Genomic DNA, 19,642 nt, shown 5'->3' with positions numbered 1-19,642 from the left:
TCATCCCTGTGTAATCCCAGCTCCTAAACCTCCATCCAGATCCATTTCTCCCCCAGGGAATTTTTATTTCTGGATCCTCGTCTGTTAGATGCTCCCAGAGGAGAATTCTAGCAAAACATGGAAACGGCCCCTCTCTCCTGTAACCATGATTATTGCCGATTATAAAACACTGCATCGCTTAAGACCAGCAAGTATTTCTCTCTCTCTGTGGTGGGTTGCAGGAGGAGAGCCGTGTTAGGCTGCGGTAGCCAAACTTCGGAAGATGCCTGGATTTGCATCCGAGGAGATCACAATCCCTCCTGCCTGTGATTTTAAGTTTCGTTAAGTCCGCTGCAACAGTCACCGGCTGTTGTTTTTAGTTTTCACTTTTAAAGATCAGTGGCCGTGAACAGACTTTTCTGGCCTCTCTTCCCCCCCCCCCCCCTGTTCTTAAAAGAGTTGGGAACTTTGGAAACGCAGAGGGTTTTTCTTAACTGAATCCCATTATCCAGACCAAATCCTTCCACGTTTTCTTTATTGAGTGCTACAAATTCAGTGGTTTTTAAAGGCTTCAGGGGGGTGTTGGTCTCTGCCTTGTGGCTTGTCTTCCACAGCCGTGTAACCGTCTTGTGGCCTCTTTCATGGCAGGGGAAGGTTTTAGCAGGAAGGAATCGGGGATCTCTTTCCTAAGGAGTTCTGGTTCTCTGAGAAGCCACTGGTGAGGGGGGGGGGGGGGAAAAGAAGAGAGAGATCCGGCTTTGTTGGAATGAGGGAAGGAAGGTGGGTTATGGTTAGGAAACAGCCTTGCAATCTCCCTAAATCTGGGATGCAGAGGGAGACCTGTTTTGCCCACCTCGACCCATCCACGCAACTTACACGCTGAGTTTGCAACCAGGTATGTCGGCTTGTTGCTACAGAGCAAAGTGACCAGGGCCCCCAGGGCTCCCGTCCCCATCATCTGTACCTCCGTCGTGATCCCCAGAGTGACATTTTTCTGCAAGAGAATCGAGCAAAGTTGGCTTTGGATCATCCCTCTCCGCCCCCCTTTGCCCCCCATTTCTCTGCTTCCCAAGGGCAAGAGGGAAACAGATGGAGAAAGAGCCAGAAGCAAGAGTTGTATCCAGAGCATCTGCTCTCTGCAAGGGGAATAAATAGCATCCCTTTGCCCCAAAGCAGCGGAGGAGATTTACCAGGACAGCTTGGAAGAAGGTTTCCAGCTCCTGGCAGGACGGCAGTACTTCAGAGGGGTCCATTTTGCGGGTGAGACACCCCTCCGGCTGGCCGTGATACACCATCAGGCGCTGGGGAGAAAACCCAAAGACGAGAGGTTGGCATTTCCCTCTGGGTCATCTCTGCTCCTGCTAGATCTCAAGTAAACGCCTCTTTTCCCCTCTCCTACACATCATAGCAGTGTTTCTCAACCTTGGTAACTTGAAGATGTCCGGAATTCAATTCCCAGAATTCCCCAGCCAGCGAATGCTGGCTGGGGAATTCTGGGAGTTGAAGTCCGGACATCTTCAAGTTGCCACGGTTGAGAAACACTGCATTAGAGGGATCATTACTCCCACTGGGCAAAACAGGATCCAAACAACACCCACCACCGTTCAATTAAATCCCCACCACCCGCCACCGTTCAATTAAATCTGCTGGGCCTTCTGGGTGGGGAGGAAATCCATTTCTGTAGCTGCAAATTTACAAAAGGAGAGGAGGGAAAAACCAAGGACGGCTTTTCCTTCCACCAAAATTTTTGCTATTTAAAACATCGCCGTTTTAAAAGAAGGGTGAAATGCAAAAGCATTTTATGTTCATAACGGCGTAAAGATTAACTAAGATTAAACTATCCTGGCTCTTACGTTTTGCAATTCAAGAAACTTGACGAGGGCTTTAAATTCCCTGCTTTGGAGATGGTGAAGGGGAAACCCTCAGGAATTCCAGGGCCCTTTGTGGGTGGGGCGGGGGGAGGAAAGGCAGAGACCACCCCAGGTCACCCCCTTGAAGCTCCGGCTAGATGCCGTGACTCACGTTTCTCAAATCGCAGGTGATGCCGGGGGAGAGTCCCTGTTCTTCAAGTTCGCCGAGAGCCAGGAGCAGGGATGCTTCATTTTGGACGTTGACTTGGGCAGGGTAGCCAAAGGCGCCCCTCTTCGGGCAGGGGAAGGGGAAGAAGAAAGTGGGGAGACCGTCAGATTTGGGTTCAAGGCGGCCTTCCATCCGGACTTCTCCAGCGGAGCAAGGGAAATGCCAGCTGTGTCACGGGGCACAATCCTACCTCAATTCAAAGATGTTATTAACTGGGTGTGACCTCCCTCTTTTAACCTGACCAGCTCAGAAATTGTCACCTGGCCATTTCTGCTCTGTGCTCTGGCCCCTTGTTAATGGAGCCCCCCGATTAGCCCCATTCAGAGATGGTCAGTCCACTCCCTTACTGTACCTGGACACAAGCTGACCGGCCCAGGAACGTCGCCACGAGGATCCCAGTGACGCTGATGGAAAGAGCGGCGATGGCACCCGCTGTCAGGATCACCAGTTTGTGGTTCGAGGCCACGGGGGTCTTGGTGAGCTCCAGACCGGAGGGGAGAGACTGTCAAACCAATTGAGAAGTTTCAGAAAGAGACAGACAGACACAACTCAAGGACAACGATCCCAAGCGCCCAGTCCGTCTGCCTTGAAGCCCACTTACATAAGGAGGGCTCTTCAGGTGCAGCCCTCCTGGCCAGGAATCGGGGTGCTTCTCTTCATTGGCCATGTCCTGTAGGATGGGCTCCAGGTAGAAGCCCACGATGATAAGGAAGAGGGTCACACCGCCTCTTTTATAGCCGTTTGACTCGTGAAAGCCTCACCCACCCGGCTCCCAGCCGAGACGAACAATGAGCCTCTATAAATTTCCCAGCTGGGCATCCTCTGAGCTAGAAATCCTTCTGCGCCTGACAGCAAGTTTGAAGGCAGGATTAGAAAACAGGTATTTTCCTCTCAGGTAAGAAAAATCCCTTTATTAGAGAAAATGCAGAGATACCCCGCCTGAGGTGTGGGATATTGTCTCCCACTCCCTTTTTTTTTTCTCCTGAAGAAAGTTACTAGAGTCGAGTTTTACACAATTCAAAGTTAATTTTTTGGAGGTATTGCTTTATCTCTCCCGACACTCCAAAAAGTATTACTTTGCTGACCGTTGGCCAAGATCCATGCCGAATAGAAAGGGAAGATTCAAGTCAGCGTCTTGCCTTCGACTCAGGTGTTTATTTCTCAAAGGTGAAGGGGAAAGGAAGAGGGGAGGTTGAAAACAGCGCAGGAGAGAAGCCCCAAAGCCAAAAACGAAGTCATCCATTTCACCTCTCCGGTTGCAAGGAAAACGAGAAGAGAGGCAGAGGAAGAAGGCAGCCTTTGTTTCAGGGGCCAAGAAGACGGCTGGACAGGAGGGCCCATCTCTGTCTTGTTCAATATCAGTTTGCACCACCTGATATTGCAAACAAGGCGCTTTTGACAGGGAGGCTCCGGGGCTGGCCGCTCGCCCCAACTGGGCCCAAGCAAGGCCGCTGCTCTCCCTCCGAGGAAAAGAGCCTCGTCACGGCGGCCTTGGAAGGTGTCCAGGGCCCGGCCTCGGGGAGGGGGAGACGGAGACCCTGGCCTCGGCGGAGCACAAAGGGAAGATTGTTCCAGGCTGGACTGACACGGCGAGCTGGGCCAGGGAGATCAAGATCTGGCTTTGCAACCAAGGCAGGTGGAGAAACAAAGGACAAAGCCGCTCTTTTGCTGGGCTCGAGACTCCGGCCTCCTCAGGGTTCTAGTCCTCATGGGCGAATCTGCCTGTGTAGAGCTGAAAAAGCAATTAGGGTTACAAGCGCAAAGGCCATCTGCCTCAAGGTTTTATCCACTGGGTTTTTCTTGGTTTTCCCTGCCATCTCACTGTCTTATCTGAGCAACACCCTTGCGAGGTAGGCCAGGGGGAGCAATACTGGCTTGGATAGGGTTTTCCATGCTGGCTTGGGCAATAATATGCTTGGCTTGGAGAGGAAAGGAAGCCAATTTTTTTGACCAGGCCTCCTTCCTCCAGGCCAAGGTTCTCCAAACTTGGCAACTGTACAAGACTTGTGGACTTCAACTCCCAGAATCCCCCAGAATAACTGGCTGAGGAATTCTGGGAGTTGAAGTCCACAAGTCTTAAAAGTTGCCAGGTTTGGAGAGCCTTGGCATAGGCAATTGTTAAATTTTTAAGCATAAATCAGTTTCATGGGTTTTTTATTTAAAAAAGCACATTTTTCCCTCGCCGGAAGTGCAGATTGGTCAATATCGCCCACAATCCTTTGCGCCCTCCCTCAGGCGCCGAGTCATTTTCTCCCAGGCGCCCTTGCGCGGCTCCCGTGGCCTCTCCGCCTCCCATCATGCCTTGCGAGTTGGTGTTTTTCATGTTTTCAAGCCCTTGGGAGGGCGGACAATTTATTTGAATGGCGGGAGTAATACGCAATAAGATGACCGGAACACGGGGACAAAGCCCCGCCTCTCCATAGTCGAACACCAATAGGCGGTTCGTTACACCTGCTGCGGTTGCTGTGCTCTCAAGCAATGAGTCAATATAACGAAGGTCCCGCCTGAAACAGATTTTCACCAATTGAAAAGCGACATTCGGTGTCAGCCTGAGTGACGTTCGTGAGAGCCAATCGCGGCGAGAAGCCCCTGGGCAACTATGGCACTCTTAGCCAATAAAACCGATGGGGCTCACCCTGCCGAATGAATCCCCCCCCCCGCTGGGTCGCACGGGACGATCTTCCCCCGGCCAGCGGATAAGGCGTGCCGAGCGTCGACAGGCAGGCCGTCCAACCAATAGATCAACAAGGCGACAGTAATAAGCCAGCCCCCTCCGCTTCCTCGACTCCAATGAGTACTGAGGTCGAAGTGGGCGGTGCATCCCTCTGTAGCGAAGGCTTTTGACCCTATAGCCACCCGGAGCGCCTGCTCCCGCCTTTGAGCGACGTCCCTCTCGGCCAACGGTTAGCCGCCATGCCTCCGGAGTGGCGTGCGAGCGGTCCAATGCTGATTCGCGAGCCCTGGCGTGGGGGGGGGGGGGCGAAGCAGGAAGCGGCCGAGGAGGCGGAGGCCCTCAGAGCAATCGAGAGAAGCGCCGCGCCGACCGCGAAGCCCCCACGCCGGGCCGCCGAGGGGGCCGGGCCCGCGAAGGTAGGAGGCCGTGGGGCCACCCCAAGGCGTGGGGAGGGGTCTCTTCCCCTCCCCCCGGGGCCTCCAAGCGGGGGGAGGGGCAGGGCAGCCGCGTGGGCCCAGTTGGGGGGCGCCCCGCCCCCCCCCACAGCCCTGGGGAGCCCCCTCCCCCCGGAGGCCTCTGCAACCCCCCCCCAAGCCCCCTCTTACAGCCTTCGGGGGGGGGGTAGGACTACAAAACCCATTTCCCCTGAACTCCAGTTCCCATCATCCTCGCCCTCTCTGCCTGGGGGAGCCAAACAACCCCCCCCCCCCCCACAACCAAAATCTCCTGCCTTTTTTAAAAAAAGGGAGCTTCCAGAAGGGAGAAGCCCCCCCCCCTCAAAATAAAGCCTACCTGGAGGGAGGGGGAGGCCGCTGAAAATTGCAGGGGGGGTCTCTATGATTGCCCCCCCCCCCAAGCCAAGAAGTCTGACTCCCCCCCTCCCCCGTTATGACACTGGGCTAAAATAGCATTAATGCAAAAAATGGGGATGGATATTTTTCCATTGGGGGGGGGTTAGATGTGGGGGGACTCCAGCCCTAAAAAAAGGGGGGGAAGCTTTGAAGGAGCTAGTGGGGGGGTCTTCCCCCCCCCTTAAGAGGGGTGAGAATTAAGGGATATGAGTAGGGGGCCTTCCTGGAGTCTTCCCCCCCTCCCATTAAGAGAGAGCAGAATAAATAGAGATGGGGAGTTTTGAGGGTGCAAAATCCTACCAATGCCCCCCAAAATATATATAATATATAATATTATATTTTTATATATATATATATATATATATATATATATATATATATATATATATATACACACACACATACATACATACATACATACATACACACATACATACACACATACATACACATACACATACATATACATACGCATACATACATATACATATATATACATATATATATACATACACACACACACATACATACACACACACATACACATACATACATATACATATATATACATACATACATACACACACATACATACCTACATATACATATATATATGTAGGTCTCTAGTTGTTCGGGTTTTCTCCCGCGTAGAATTGGAGATGTCTTGGCGACGTTTCGACGAAGTCACATTCGTCATCTTCAGGCTGCTGCTGTATACACATACATACATACACACACACACACACAGATATACATACATACATACATATTAAATTACAGCATTTTCCCTGTTGGCTTAAGAGAGGCATCTCTGCTCTTTTTGCGGCAATAATGCCAGGGTTTTAATATTTCACAATTTTTATTAAAACATATTTAAACATTCAAGAACAAAACACAAATTTCCACTCATTACAGCCTTTCCGTGTCGCTATCCTTCATATCCTTCATATTTACGTGAGTTCCATTTCTACAGTTCACTGATCTATATTATATAGTCTTTTAGGTTGTCATAATATTTACAACTATATACTGTATTATTGTAGATATTTATATTTCACCGTTGTAAAGTGGTTTGCCTGCGTAGCTCAAATTTCCTGTCCCCAAGTCCTTATCAGCCCTGGATCTGTTCAGCCTCCCCCCCCCACTTTCTTTATAACAAAATTAATCAAAAGTTGCCTATGTTACGGGCATCATCTACCTGAGTTGGGGGAGTTGAAAGTATCACAGGTGTGTTTGAAAATGTTGAATTTGAGCCACCAGTTTTGGGCAATGCCAGGTCATCGTGTGCAGGATCTAAATGGGGAGGGGGGATTTTACATACTTTCTATCTTATTTTATGCACTTTTGAAGTCTGGAAATTTCTCTTGGGAGGGGGAGGCTCATATCCTTCTGTTATTGGTGAAACTCGGAGCTGGGGGGTGGGAAGTTGTTAAAGAGTGTGAAGCCCCTTCACTTTTGTTCTTGGTTTTTTTCCTTCTCTCTCCCCCCCCCCCCTAAATCCTGCACAACTGGTATAGGATTTCCTGTCTAGGCAGAGGGTTGGACTAGAAGACCTCCAAGGTCCCTTCCAACCCTGTTATTCTAAATAAGTTCTAAACTCTCTTCTGTCCAGCAGACAAAACTTGTGGCCGGATGCATTGGGGGGGGGGCGAGGGGGATCTTTGCCATAAACACATAAATGCCCACGTTGTATGAATTTGATTAAAGCCGAATGGTTTGAAGGGTTTTTTAAAATGGATTTTTCTTTCTTTCTTTTTTAATTTTCGACCTGGGTCCTTCTAATCCTTGAGAAATTTGCAAGTTGCAGAAACAGCCAACCAACTTATTGGCTTTACGGTTTCCTTTTTGGTTAAAAAATAAAAAGGGACCCCAAACTTTTTTTATTATGCTTTTTGAGAGGCGAGAGAAGACCCATTGGGGCATTAATTGCTTTTTTTGAAGTGTGGTGTCCACTTCCTGTGACTTCCTTCCTGCAAGGGGGGGGGGAGTGGTTGTTGTGAATCAGAGGCCAGGTATTGGGGAGGGGGTGTGGGAGCTTGGGGGGGGGGGGGGGGTCTGGCCAGAAAGTTTGGTGGTTTTGCTAAGCCAGGCACTTAATGCTGCCTTTCTGGCTGTTTGCATTTGAATTGGTGCCCATGTTGCTATTGAAAAGCCCCCTCATCTGCCCTTTATGCCCCGAATTGTGGATTGACAGAGCTCTTCCTGACCTGGGTTTGTTATGCTTAAGACTCCTGCAATCAATATTGTATTTTCATTAAAATTAACCTCCTTCTCTCCCCCCCCCCACTCCCTTGAGTGAGCTTGGAGTCTCCCCCCACCTCCCTTTCTCCCCCCTGCTTAGTATTTTTAAGTTAGCAGATGGCCTTGCCTTAATTCTCTTCAATGGACTGGAATTTAATCTCTTGCCAGACATGGCTTGGTGGGGTCTGGGGGATGGATGGGGCAGCTGCGTTAATTCACTTGGAATACTAAACTTCTCTTCGTGGAAGTTAAACCCCACTGCTTCTCGCCCAACCTGTTTCCAGGGTGGTTTTTGAAGCCTGTGCTGGAGAAGGAAAGGAGGCCAGATGTGGGGAGGTTGAAAAGTGGGGGATCTGGGGAAGGGGGCAGTGTTTGTACAGCGCAAGGATGGAAACCATTGGTTTCGGCCCCGGCAGGGATTGCACTACAGGGTAGGGTGCGAAGAGGGAGAAGGGAAGATGAACCTGTCCGTGGGGCTAAGGATCCCGTTGGCCCCGAAATAAACATCCGGTCAGCAGGTGGGCCTCTGTGGGGTGGCCCCCCCCTTTCCCAGCTTCTGCCCCCCTCGTTCATCCTCTGAATTAATTTTCCACCCTCAACCCAAAGTTCCTTCATTGGAGGAAATGGCCATAAATATTGGAGTTTTCTTTCCAACCACTCTGCTTCTCTCTTTCTCTTTATTTTTCTTTCTATCTCTCTCTCTCTTTATTTTTTTTTCTATCTCTCTCTCTTTATTTTTCTTTCTATCTATCTATCTATCTCTCTATTTTTCTTTTTTTCTCTCTCTTTATTTTTCTTTCTATCTCTCTCTTTATTTTTCTTTCTATCTCTCTCTCTCTATATATATTTTTCTTTCTTTCTTTCTCTCTCTCTGTCTCTCTCTCTCTCACACACACACACACACCACTGAGCTCTAACGTGGCAGATTTCCAACCCCAAAGACCTAACAATTTAATTTTCCGTCACACGGGTCCATTTTTTAAATTTTGGGGATCCGACAAGGGTGGGGTGGGGGCAGCTGTGTCGCCCATTTGCTCTGGAGAAGGGCTGTTGGGGGCCCTGGCAGAGAACCAGTCGTTGCCCCCACGGAGCCTGGCAGGGAGGATTTAAATCTCTCCCAGGGAGAGCCCAGAATTTAAGATTAGGAGATCCGGGAAATCTGCTCCCCTTTAAATTTGCAGAGCTCGAAAGCTTCCCTTCCCGTCCTCTTCTTCTGCCCGGCTCTACCCGAATGGTGTGAGAAGCGGGAGGTGTTTGGTGCGCCTTGTGTGACTCTGTTTTGGCTCCTGGCTCCAGGAAACCGGTCTGTTTGGGATCCACCTGCAGGGATTGCGAGGGATCCCCACCCCCCACAGCGAAGCTTCATAGGTGGAAGACGTTCAGGTCTTCCCCACACTTATAAAAATCACTTCAGCAGAGTTTGTGGGGGGCAAATAGGCTTTTGGTCTGCAGGGGAGGCTCCGCTCCCTCAAAGGCGCCAGGGGGAGAGGCCGCAGGCAGAAGACCCCCGCCTGCGATGCCCAAGGGACCTTAAGAGGGCTGGGCCCTTCCTTGGGAGCCCACTCAGCCACACCTGGACCCAGCACAGAGCCTGGAACAGGTCTTGAGTCTGCTGGGTCTCCCCTGCGGGAGGAGGAGGAGAAGGAGGAGCGTGGCTTCAGGTGTGCCCTAGGGCTGCTGCCGCGGTGGCAGTGGGTTGTTGGCACCTGTTTATCCAGCCTTCCCTGGAGCAGAAGCCACACACACGCACACACACAGAGCCTGGACCCCCCCACTTCCAGAGGCAGAGAAGTGGGGAAGGTAGGGGAAGGGGCAAGCCCTCTGCCAGCCTCCCCTCCCTCCTCCTCTCCTCCAGCCAGCCCCGGTTTTCTCTCTCGCCAGGAGCGCAGCCGCCCTTCCTGCTATTCCACCAGGTGCTCCAAGGGGCGGGAAAGCGGAGGGGGGGGCTGCTCCTAACTCGTCTGCAGGTAGCAGGGCCTTGGGGGAGGGGGGCGTAATTGCCCAATGTGACACTGGCACGCCTGGGCTGGAGAGGGAGCTGGAAAGGTACCCCCTGCTTTTCCCCTCCCTGGCTCGTCCCCTGGGGGGGCAGCTGGGTGCTTGTTTTCCTCCGCATGGCTTCCCTCCCCCTCTTCCCTCTGCAGCTGGGGAGGCCGGGCACAGCGACTGCGCCAGGCTTCCCTCCCCAGGGGGCACCTGGCTTGCTGGCCTGGCAGGAGGCGAAGGCCCTCGGCCCCCTCCTCCTCACCACCCCTCTGCCCGTCTCCTGCCCTCATTCCTGCCCTCTCCTTGTCAGGTGAGTGGTGGGATCCGGCACGTTCCCCTCTCCAGTGGTGGAGGGAGAGAAATGGCGCCCTCCCTGCTGGTAGGGAAGGAGACGGGCTTTGCCAGGCTTTGCCCACAGGCAGGCAGGTGGGCGTGTGCTGGTGCCCCTCCAGAGCGGGAGACGGCCCTGCGTTCCATGGGCAGGAAATAAAGATGATATGAGCTGCCCAGAGGGGTTAAGAGTAAGCTATCCTATCTAAGACACTGAGCTTGTCAATCAGAAGTTCGGCACTTTGGCGGTTCGGATCCCCAGCGCCGTGTAACGGAGTGAGCTCCCGTGACTTGTCCCAGCTTCTGCCAACCTAGCAGTTTGAAAGCAGGTAGAAAATGCAAGTAGAAAAATAGGGACCACCTTTGGTGGGAAGGGAACAGCGTTCCGTGCGCCTTCGGCTTTGAGTCATGCCAGCCATATGACCAGGGAGATGTCTTCGGGCAGCGCTAGCTCTTTAGCTTTGAAACGGAGATGAGTACCGCCCCCTAGAGTTGGGAATGACCAGCACAGACGTGTGGAAGGAACCTCTGGGGAGAACCGAGCAACCCTTTTCAGCCCCCAGTCTCTATCCTCCTGCCATCCAATGGCCCCCAGACCCACAAGGGATGCCTGTATGCGTTTGTGTGTGGGACTGACCGCTGGCCCTTCTCTTGCAGAGCCTTCCCAGCCCCCGCCATGGGGGACATGAAGACCCCGGATTTTGACGACCTCCTGGCGGCCTTCGACATCCCCGACATCGACACCCCCGACATCGACAGCGGCGAGGCCATCCACCCGGGCCACGAGGAGGCCGAGGCTCCCGTCCGTCCGGTCCCCGCGGAGGCGGCTTCCCCCGAGCACGTCCTGCCGCACGCCGACATCACCACCGTCAGCGTCATCGTCAAGAACACCGTCTGCCCCGAGCAGCTGGAGCCGGCCGACGGGGGCCTCAAGGAGGGCAGTGGCCCCCCGGGGGGCTCCCGCTTGCTGCAAAATGGCTTCGCGGCTGCCGAGGTGCCTCGAGTCTCCCCGGCGGAAGCCGTGACCCCCGCCAACGGAGAGTGCTGGGCCCTGAAGGAGAAGGCCCCCAAGAGCCTGGACCTCTTCTCCCCCTTCAGCCCCCAGCCCGACAAGGACGGGGAGGCGGACCTGATTGACCAGCCGCGGGGATGCCAGGCCAAGGAGCAGGGCCTGGTGGGGGGGCCCATCCCCCCGGCACCCCTCTTGTCCGCTGCCCCCTCCCTGGACCGCCCCGAACCCGTCGAGGAGCGCCTGGGACCCTCACCCCCTCCGGCCTTCCCTCCGGCCTTTGAAACGGGGACCCCTGGCGGGATGGGCCTCTCGCTGAGCCCCCCTCCTCCTCCTCTTCCTCCTCTTCCTCCTCTTCCTCCTCCGGCCGCTCCTCCTCCTCCTCTTCCGGCTCCTCCTGTCATCAAGCAGGAGGCGGACTGCGAGATGCCTTGCCAGAGCTCCAGCCCCCTCGGCCCCCCCAAGCCCGCTTCCTCCTGCTACTCCGCAGAGAAGCCCCCCCGGGTGCCCTGGCCCGGCTCCCAGGCGGACCTGGAGGGAGACCTGCCCGACATCAAGCACCCCCTGTGCAGCCCCCGGGAGCAGCTCCTCCAGGACCCCCCACAGAAGGCAGCCAGTCCCGGGCCCCCAAAGCCCCCCGGCAGTGGCTCCCTGAAGGAAGAGCCGGTGGAAAAGCCCCTGCAGTGCCCGCCGGTCCCTTCCAGTGGGGAGGAAGAGGAGGAGGAGGAGGATGGGGGGGAGCAGAGCCCCGGCTCCCCCTCCAGTTCCTCCCGGCCGCTCAAAGTCAGGATCAAGACCATCAAGACGTCCTCGGGGAGCATCACCCGGACGGTCACGAGGGTCTCGGCGGACGCTGATCCGTCAGCCGCCAAGTTGCCCTCCGATCCAGAGACCTTGGCGGCCGGGGACGCCCTTCTCCCTGCCCTCCTGGCCCAGAAGGAGGAGCCCGCTCCGGAGAGTCCCGGCACGAAGGTCCCGGCGATGGCCAGCCCGGTGAAGGTGGCGACGGCGGAAGCCCCCAAGGTGGTCAGCGTCCAGCTGGGCGACGGCACCAAGCTGAAGGGCACGGTGCTGCCGGTCTCCACCCTCCAGAACGCCAGCAGCGCCATGCTGATGGCGGCCAGCGTGGCCCAGCAGAAGGCGGTGGTGCTGCCCACCAAGGCCCTGGCCAAGAGCATCCTCAGCCTGGTGCCCCAGCCCCTCCCCAAGGCCCCCGAGGTCAGGGGCCCCGCCCCGCCCGCCAGCCAGAAGCTGAACGGCACCACGGTGGTGGTGATGCAGCCGCAGAAGCCCTCGGCCCCCGTGGCCGGCAGCGTCATCTCCCGCAGCCAGTCCAGCCTGGTGGAGGCCTTCAACAAGATCCTCAACAGCAAGAACCTCCTGCCCCCCTACAAGCCCAACCTGCTGCCCCCCGCCGAGGCCAGCCTGGCCCTGCCGCCCCTGGGCTACCGCTGCCTGGAGTGCGGCGACGCCTTCGCCCTGGAGAAGAGCCTGGCCCGGCACTACGACCGGCGCAGCCTGCGGGTGGAGGTGACCTGCAACCACTGCGCCAAGCGCCTGGTCTTCTTCAACAAGTGCAGCCTCCTGCTGCACGCCCGCGAGCACAAGGACAAGGGGCTGGTCATGCAGTGCTCCCACCTGGTCATGCGGCCCATCGCCCTCGACCAGATGGTCGGCCAGCCGGACGTGGCCCCCCTCGTCCCCCTGGCGGCCCCCCTCGGCCAGGCCGGCAAGGCCGCCTCCCCGGCCGGCAGCGCCGCAGAGGTCGGGGTGGCCAACGGAGGCGCCCCCGGCCAGGACCTCCCCGTCCTGCCCCTGGCCGGCACCGAGCACCCGCCGGGGGGCGGCAGCAACTCCTGCCAGTGCCTGGAGTGCCAGGAGCAGTGCAAGGACAAGGCCGCCCTGGCCGCCCACTTCCAGCAGGCCGGGAGCCCCACCTCCACGGTAAGCGAGGGGAGGGGGAGGAGGAGGCAGCCCCTTGCCTGCCGTGGGGGGGGGAGGGCGCCTGCTGGAGGAGGGGGGGTTGGACTAGAAGACCTCCAAGGCCCAGGCTGCCTCGGGAGGGGCCTCGGGGGGTGGGAATTCGCCCGGGGGGGGGGCTCCTCCTGTGGAAGGCCTTGCACAGCTCAGTCCTCGCTTAGTGGCCGTTTTGTTTAGCGGCGGTTATAATGGGGAAGCCTTGCATTGAGGGAGTTTCTGCAAGGAAAAAGGCGAGGAGATCGAAAACACCAACTCGGCTTCACTTGGCTGCTTCGTCCCCATGCTGGCTAACCCCAATTGTCGCTAAGCGAGGACTGTCTCTGCAGGCTCCCATATCGGGGGGGCAACTCCTCCTGCGCCCCGGAGAGGGATTTCAGCCCTTTCCCCCCCCCTCTGGGGAAAGAGACCCCGAGTGAAAGATGCCCCTCCTGCTTCCCCCTCCAGGTGTGCAACAGCTGCCCGATGATCATGGCCAACCGTTGCAGCTTCAGCGCCCACCAGCGCATGCACAAGAGCCGGGCGCCCCACGTCTGCCCCGAGTGCGGGGGGAACTTCCTGCTGGCCAACTTCGACGCCCACCTGAAGGACGCCTGCCTCCACTTCTCCAGGAGGATCGGCTACAGGTGGGCTCCCCCCTCCCCTGCCCTCCTCCAGGCCTCGCCCTGGCACCCAGGGAGGTGGGAGGGTCTCCCGGCGGCCCCTCATAGGTCGTAAAGCGAAACTCCTGCTGTGGGGCCTGGCCTGAACCCACACTCTCTGCTCTCACACACCCCACCCCCCCACCCCCGGTCTCCCCAGGTGTCCCAGCTGCTCTGTGGTCTTCGGTGGGGTGAACTCCATCAAGTCCCACATCCAGACGTCCCACTGCGAGGTCTTCCACAAGTGCCCCGTCTGCCCCATGGCCTTCAAGTCGGCCCCCAGCGCCCACGGCCACATCTACACCCAGCACCCGGGCTTCAGCAACCAGCAGTCCAAGTAAGACCGGCCGGAGGGGCAGACGTCGCCCCCTTCGTCCCCGTCCATGGGGAGACTAGGGGGTGGCTGGCCTGGAATGGGATGGGGTCTCCTGCCTTGAGACCTCCACGGTCCCTTCCAGCTCTGCTATTCTATTCCTCCTCTCTTCTGCTCTATTCCATTCTATTATTATTCCTCTACTCTATTAATTCCATATTCTTATTTTTCTATTATTATTCCTCTGTTGATTCCATTTTGTTATTTTTCTATTTATTCTATTATTATTCCTCTATTAATTCCATATTCTTATTTTTCTATTTATTCTATTATTAGTCCTCTGTTAATTCCATTTTCTTATTTTTCTAATTCTATTATTATTTCTCTACTCTGTTAATTCCATTTTGTTATTTTTCTATTTATTCTATTATTATTCCTCTATTAATTCCATTTTCTTATTTTTCTAATTCTATTATTATTTCTCTATTAATTCCATATTCTTATTTTTCTTTATTCTATTATTCCTCTGTTAATTCAATTTTGTTATTTTTCTATTTATTCTATTATTATTTCTCTATTAATTCCATATTCTTATCTTTCTATTTATTCTATTCTATTATTATTTCTCTACTCTGTTAATTCCATTTTGTTATTTTTCTATTTATTCTATTATTATTCCTCTATTAATTCCATTTTCTTATTTTTCTAATTATTCTATTATTCCTCTGTTAATTCAATTTTGTTATTTTTCTATTCTATTATTATTTCTCTATTAATTCCATATTCTTATTTTTCTATTTATTCTATTCTATTATTATTGCACTACACTACTCTGCTCTATTAATTCCATACTTATTTTTCTATTATTTGATTCTAAACTCCTCTTCTTCTCCTTCTCCTTCTCCTTCTCCTTCTTTATTCTACTATATACTAATTCCATAGTCTTATTTTCCTATTTTCCTCTATTCTACTCTTATAATTCTTATTAGAGGCCATTCTCCCGGCCTCTCCTGGAAGTGGGGGGAGGTGTCCCTGCTGGTGTTGTGGGGGGGGCACCGGAGGGAAGGGAGGAGACCCCCTCCATCCCTTTCAAACCCCCCCTTCTCTGCCCAGAATGATCTACAAGTGTGCCATGTGTGACACGGTCTTCACCCACAAGCCCCTCCTCTCCTCCCACTTCGACCAGCACCTGGTCAACCAGAGGGTCAGCGTCTTCAAGTGCCCCGACTGCCCTCTGCTCTTCGCCCAGAAGCGGACCATGCTGGAGCACCTCAAGGTCAGGAGGGGGGCTGGCTGGCCGGGAAAGGGGGGGTGGGGCAGGGAAGGGCTGCCTGGACCCTGCTTGACCGCTGCCCCCGTCTCCCTCCGGCCCTCAGAACAGCCACCAGCAGCAGCAGCAGAAGCCCAAGGAGGAAGCGGTCAAGAAGCCTCCCGCCGCCACCCCAAAGCCAGGTCCGGCCGAGGAGGAGCCCCCGCCACCCATCGCCAAGCCCTCCTCCTCCTCCTCTTCCTCCTCCTCCTCCTCCTCGGAAGACGACCCCCCCAGCTCCCCCGAGCTGCGCAAGAGCAAGCGGGGCCGCTTCCAGCGCAAGGCGGAGATGGGCCGACGGTCGCGCAGCAACGGCTGGACCTGCGGCGTCTGCCACTCCTGGTTCCCCGAGAGGGACGAGTACGTGGTGCACATGAAGAAGGTCCACGGGAAGGTGAGGGGGGGGCAGAAGGAACCACCCGGGGGCAGCATCCCCGCCTTCCCCTCCGACTGGAGCAGTTCCCTCTCCTGGGGCCCGTTGGGGAGTTGGGACAACCGAGCAAGGGAGAGCGGGAGTCTTTTGTGTGGGGGGAGGCTCATAATCGTCCTCACATTGGCATCTCTGGGATTGGGCGGCCTATAAATCGATTAAATAAATAAATAACCCCCCCCTCCCACCCACCCCCCTTCAGTGTGTGAAGAAGTTCCCCTGCCACCTGTGCGAGCGCTCCTTCTGCTCCGCCCCCAGCCTGCGCAGGCACGTCCGGGTGAATCACGAGGGCATCAAGAGGGTCTACCCCTGCAGGTAAGCGCCTTCCCTCTGCCCACACGGGGTGGGGGGTCCTTGGGGGTCTCTTGGGCCACCCCACCTTAGCTTCCCTCCCTCCCTCTTGCAGGTACTGTACGGAGGGCAAACGGACCTTCAGCAGCCGCCTCATCCTGGAGAAACACATCCAGGTGCGACACGGGATCAAGGTGACCGACGCCAACCGCAGCGAGGAGGTGCTCGCCACCCGCTTGGGCTCCAGGAACTCCCAGGTATGCGCCCCCCCTCCGCTCCCCTCCCTCCCAAAACCTCTGCAGGGATTCGGAGAAGCCTCGGCAGAGACAGCCCAGGCGGAGGGAATGGCCTGGAAACGGGGGAGGCTGAGAAAGGCAGGTGAGGGGGGGGAGAGAGAGAGAAGGCTGCCCCCTCCCCCCTCGTGACTGGCCTCTTGGGTGGGGGGGTCTCTCCAGCCCCCCCAGACAGCCTTGCTCACCCCTCCCTCTTCCTCTGCCCTGCAGGGCTCCAGCCGGAAGCGCAAGCTCTCCTCGGACGACGGCGACTCCTGCAGCGAAGAGCCGGACAGCACCACCCCGCCCTCCAAGACCCCCAAGGGCAGCCGGCGCTCCCCCTACCACTGCCGTAAGTGTGGCTACGTGGCCCCCACGGCGGCCGACTTCCAGGAGCACATCCCCCGCCACCGGACAGGCGAGAGTGCCCACCAGTGCCACGAGTGCGGACTCTGCTTCACCTCCCAGGTCTCCCTCAACCGCCACCGCTTCATCACCCACAAAAAGAAGCGGAGCGACGGGGAGGCCGGCGTCCCCCGGGGGGCCCCCGAGGAAGGCTCCCCCCCGGCCCACGAGGGCAGCCTCTCCTGCACCGTCTGCGGCAAGGCCTTCGACACCCAGCTCAACCTCAAGACTCACTTCCGCACCCACGGAATGGCCTTCATCAAGGCGCGACAGACCGGTGGGGGCGAGAACTAGCCGGGTCCCGGAGCCGCGTCGGAGGGGGGGGGAACGTGCCCCTCGTGGCTCCTTCCGCGGCTCGAGTGATGGAGACGCCTTATTTATCCTCCCAGCCCCGCCTTCTGCGGCCGCCTCTCGGGAGTCCCAGGATCCCTCGGCTGGCAGCTTGGGGGGAAGGGGGCGAGTGGGGGGCTCTTCTCTCCCTCCCCTTTTTCAGGCCCCTGGTGGCCAAAGGGTGGTGGGCTTCAGCGGCCGGGAGGTGACCCCTCGGGAGGGAGGGACGGACGGACTTCAACCCTTCAACCCTCCCCGTCCTGCCCTGCCTGAAGGAACATGGGTGTTGAAGTATGATGCATGAAGAGAACACGTGTGTTTGCGGGAGACCCCCCCCCCGACTCCCCCCTATTTCTTCGGCCATCACCACTCCGAGTTTTTTTTCCCCCTTTCCTGTCTCCGAGGTTCCCTCAGAGGAGAATTGGGGTCTTTCCCCCCCCTAATTGATGCTTCTCCGCCTCTTGTTTCCTGGGGTGGAAAGTCTCGCGCTCCAGATCATGGCTTGATTCACTCCAAGGAAGATGGCTTGGCGTCTCCTGCGCTGACTAACCATGATGGCTAGCTGAAAACCAAGAAAAAGCTCTCTCTTTTTTTAAATCTCTTTTTTTTTTTCCAAACCATTCCAGGCTTTTGGAGGTCTCTGCTTGCCCCCCACCCACCCTCTGTCTCTCGCCCTTGGCATGGTGCCCTCCCAGCATTTGGGGGGGGGGTGCCTTGGGCTTGTGCCCCCCCACCCTCTTCCTTCAGCTGGTGCTTAGGAGGGAAGGAAATAAAACGGATTAGCCCTTGATTTTTACAAGCCACAAACCCCTTGCTTGTAAAATCTGAATCTTGTGGGGGTCTGGTGAGGCGTCTGTGCCTGGTCGGGGGGGAGGGAAGGGGGCAGGAATTGGTTCCTGGGGAGGGGGCTCTCTCCGAATGGGCCCCTGGGCTCCCCATGGGGGCACCCCAGAAGAGATCAGGACAATCAGGTTATTTCTACAGCCTCCATCCCTTCCCTCTCCCCCCCCCCCACATTTCCAGCCCCCACCTTGACACCCCTCCCAGCATTCCTCTTCCGGTTCAGCCGAAATCCGAAGCCCCCTCCCCATCCAGTCCCCACCAGATCCGCCCTTTTGGAAAACGCTGGAATTCCAGCACGGCGTTTTCCTCCGGCCGCGGGTTCGAGACAGGCGCAATTCCTTGCTTTAGGCCTTCACGGGCTCCAGAATCCTGAAAATAACTTGTTCAGGGTTTTATTTTTTAAAAATTTTAATTTTAGTCTTAAGACCGGGTGTCGGTCTCTCTGGATTTGGGTTCCTTTTCGTTCCTGGGTTTGGTTTTCATTATTATTATTATTATTATTGTTATTTTTGAGTGGTCACTAACGGGAGACTAACGAAGCGTGTGTCCTTTGAACCGATCATGTAACGGATACTTAAAAGGAAAAAAAAAAAGAACCAGCTCTATGAATGAAAGCGGAGAAGTCGAGAGACTCTGGTGCTAAGTGATTATTTCCCCAAAGAGCAGAAAAAGATGGGTTAAAAATTAGGTTTTTATGACCATTTGCTTAAGCCGGGGGGCGGGGTGTGTGTGTCCAAATGTGGGACCTTGAAGACTTGTGTGGACTTCAACTCCCAGAATTCCCCCAGCTGGCCATGCGTGTGTGTGTGTGTGTGTGTGTGTGTGTGTGTGTGTCACCCATCTTCACAAGATTGGGGGAATTGTGCAAAAGAAGCTTTCTTGGCTTCGGGAGGGGCCGGGCAGGGCGGAAGCAGGTGATCTTCCGGGCCCCCCCTTGGAGTGAATTTTCCCCTCCGTCCCCGGAGTCCGAATGAAGCTCTTACTCTCCCGTAGGCTTTCCTGGGCATTGTGGCTTCTCCCACCCACCACCCACCCACCCAAACACAGAGCATCTCGTCTGAGCCGGTCGGGGTCCCCCGTGGAGGGTCTCCAGGGCTTTGGGCCAGTAAATTCTACCCACTCTCTTTCCTTAATCATGGTCTGTCGGAGGGAAACACCCCCCCCTCACCTTCCCCCTTGGGCAATCATGAGAAGTTTTTTCCCTCCAGGGACCCCCCAGGTGATTTCTTCCTTTTTTTTTAATAGAAAAAGAAAAAGGGGGGGGAACATGCAGCAATCAATAAAGTCCATTTTCAGAAGGGTCTCCATGCACATAATTTATTTATCTCGCTTCTTCCCCCCCCCTTTACATTTCCTGTGCCACCCACAAATTTTAGCATCCCCCCCCTTTTTTTTCCCCCTTCCAGAAGACTGGATTCACTCAGGTTGGCAGTAAAGGGGGCCCAGGAGCCCCCCACCCCAGCGTGGCACGTTTGAAAACCCAAGACAGAAGTTTGAGGCTTTGCCACGTTGCTTTTAAAGAATCCTTTCTAAAAATCCCATGATTATTTTTTCCTGCCTTCAAAACATTTGGGGGTTCTGTTTGGGGGGTTTCCCGGCTACCTATTCCCACCCCTCTGTTCTCCCCGCGTTGAAGGTCCACCAGGCTGGCATCCATTGGCGTGGCTTTTAGGGCAGCGAGA

General features: G+C 55.4%; 1 protein-coding gene across 1 annotated transcript; it reads left to right on the top strand.

Moving 5' to 3' along the window:
- The first annotated feature begins 5,019 nt into the window (after window positions 1-5,019).
- ZNF687 (zinc finger protein 687) lies at window positions 5,020-19,263 on the top strand. The gene is made up of 9 exons (XM_032234065.1): window positions 5,020-5,148; window positions 10,798-13,093; window positions 13,574-13,752; window positions 13,928-14,104; window positions 15,194-15,356; window positions 15,457-15,783; window positions 16,022-16,134; window positions 16,226-16,367; window positions 16,614-19,263. Exons 2-9 carry the CDS (start codon window positions 10,817-10,819, stop codon window positions 17,079-17,081), a joined length of 3,846 nt encoding a protein of 1,281 aa, XP_032089956.1. The 5' UTR covers window positions 5,020-5,148; window positions 10,798-10,816; the 3' UTR covers window positions 17,082-19,263.
- Window positions 19,264-19,642: the final 379 nt, after the last annotated feature.

Source organism: Thamnophis elegans, chromosome 17 (genome assembly GCF_009769535.1).
Source record: "Thamnophis elegans isolate rThaEle1 chromosome 17, rThaEle1.pri, whole genome shotgun sequence".
NCBI lineage: Eukaryota > Metazoa > Chordata > Lepidosauria > Squamata > Colubridae > Thamnophis > Thamnophis elegans.
Note: the sequence above shows the minus strand (reverse complement) of the source record. Positions and strands in the feature narration are given on the sequence as shown.

Bases quoted from the DNA above. Each gene is read 5' to 3' on its own strand.
- ZNF687 (XM_032234065.1), top strand. From the start codon at position 10,817: ATGGGGGACATGAAGACCCCGGATTTTGACGACCTCCTGGCGGCCTTC. The intron at 13,094-13,573 runs GTAAGCGAGGGG...TTCCCCCTCCAG, and splicing joins CCGGGAGCCCCACCTCCACG to GTGTGCAACAGCTGCCCGAT. The intron at 16,135-16,225 runs GTAAGCGCCTTC...TCCCTCTTGCAG, and splicing joins AAGAGGGTCTACCCCTGCAG to GTACTGTACGGAGGGCAAAC.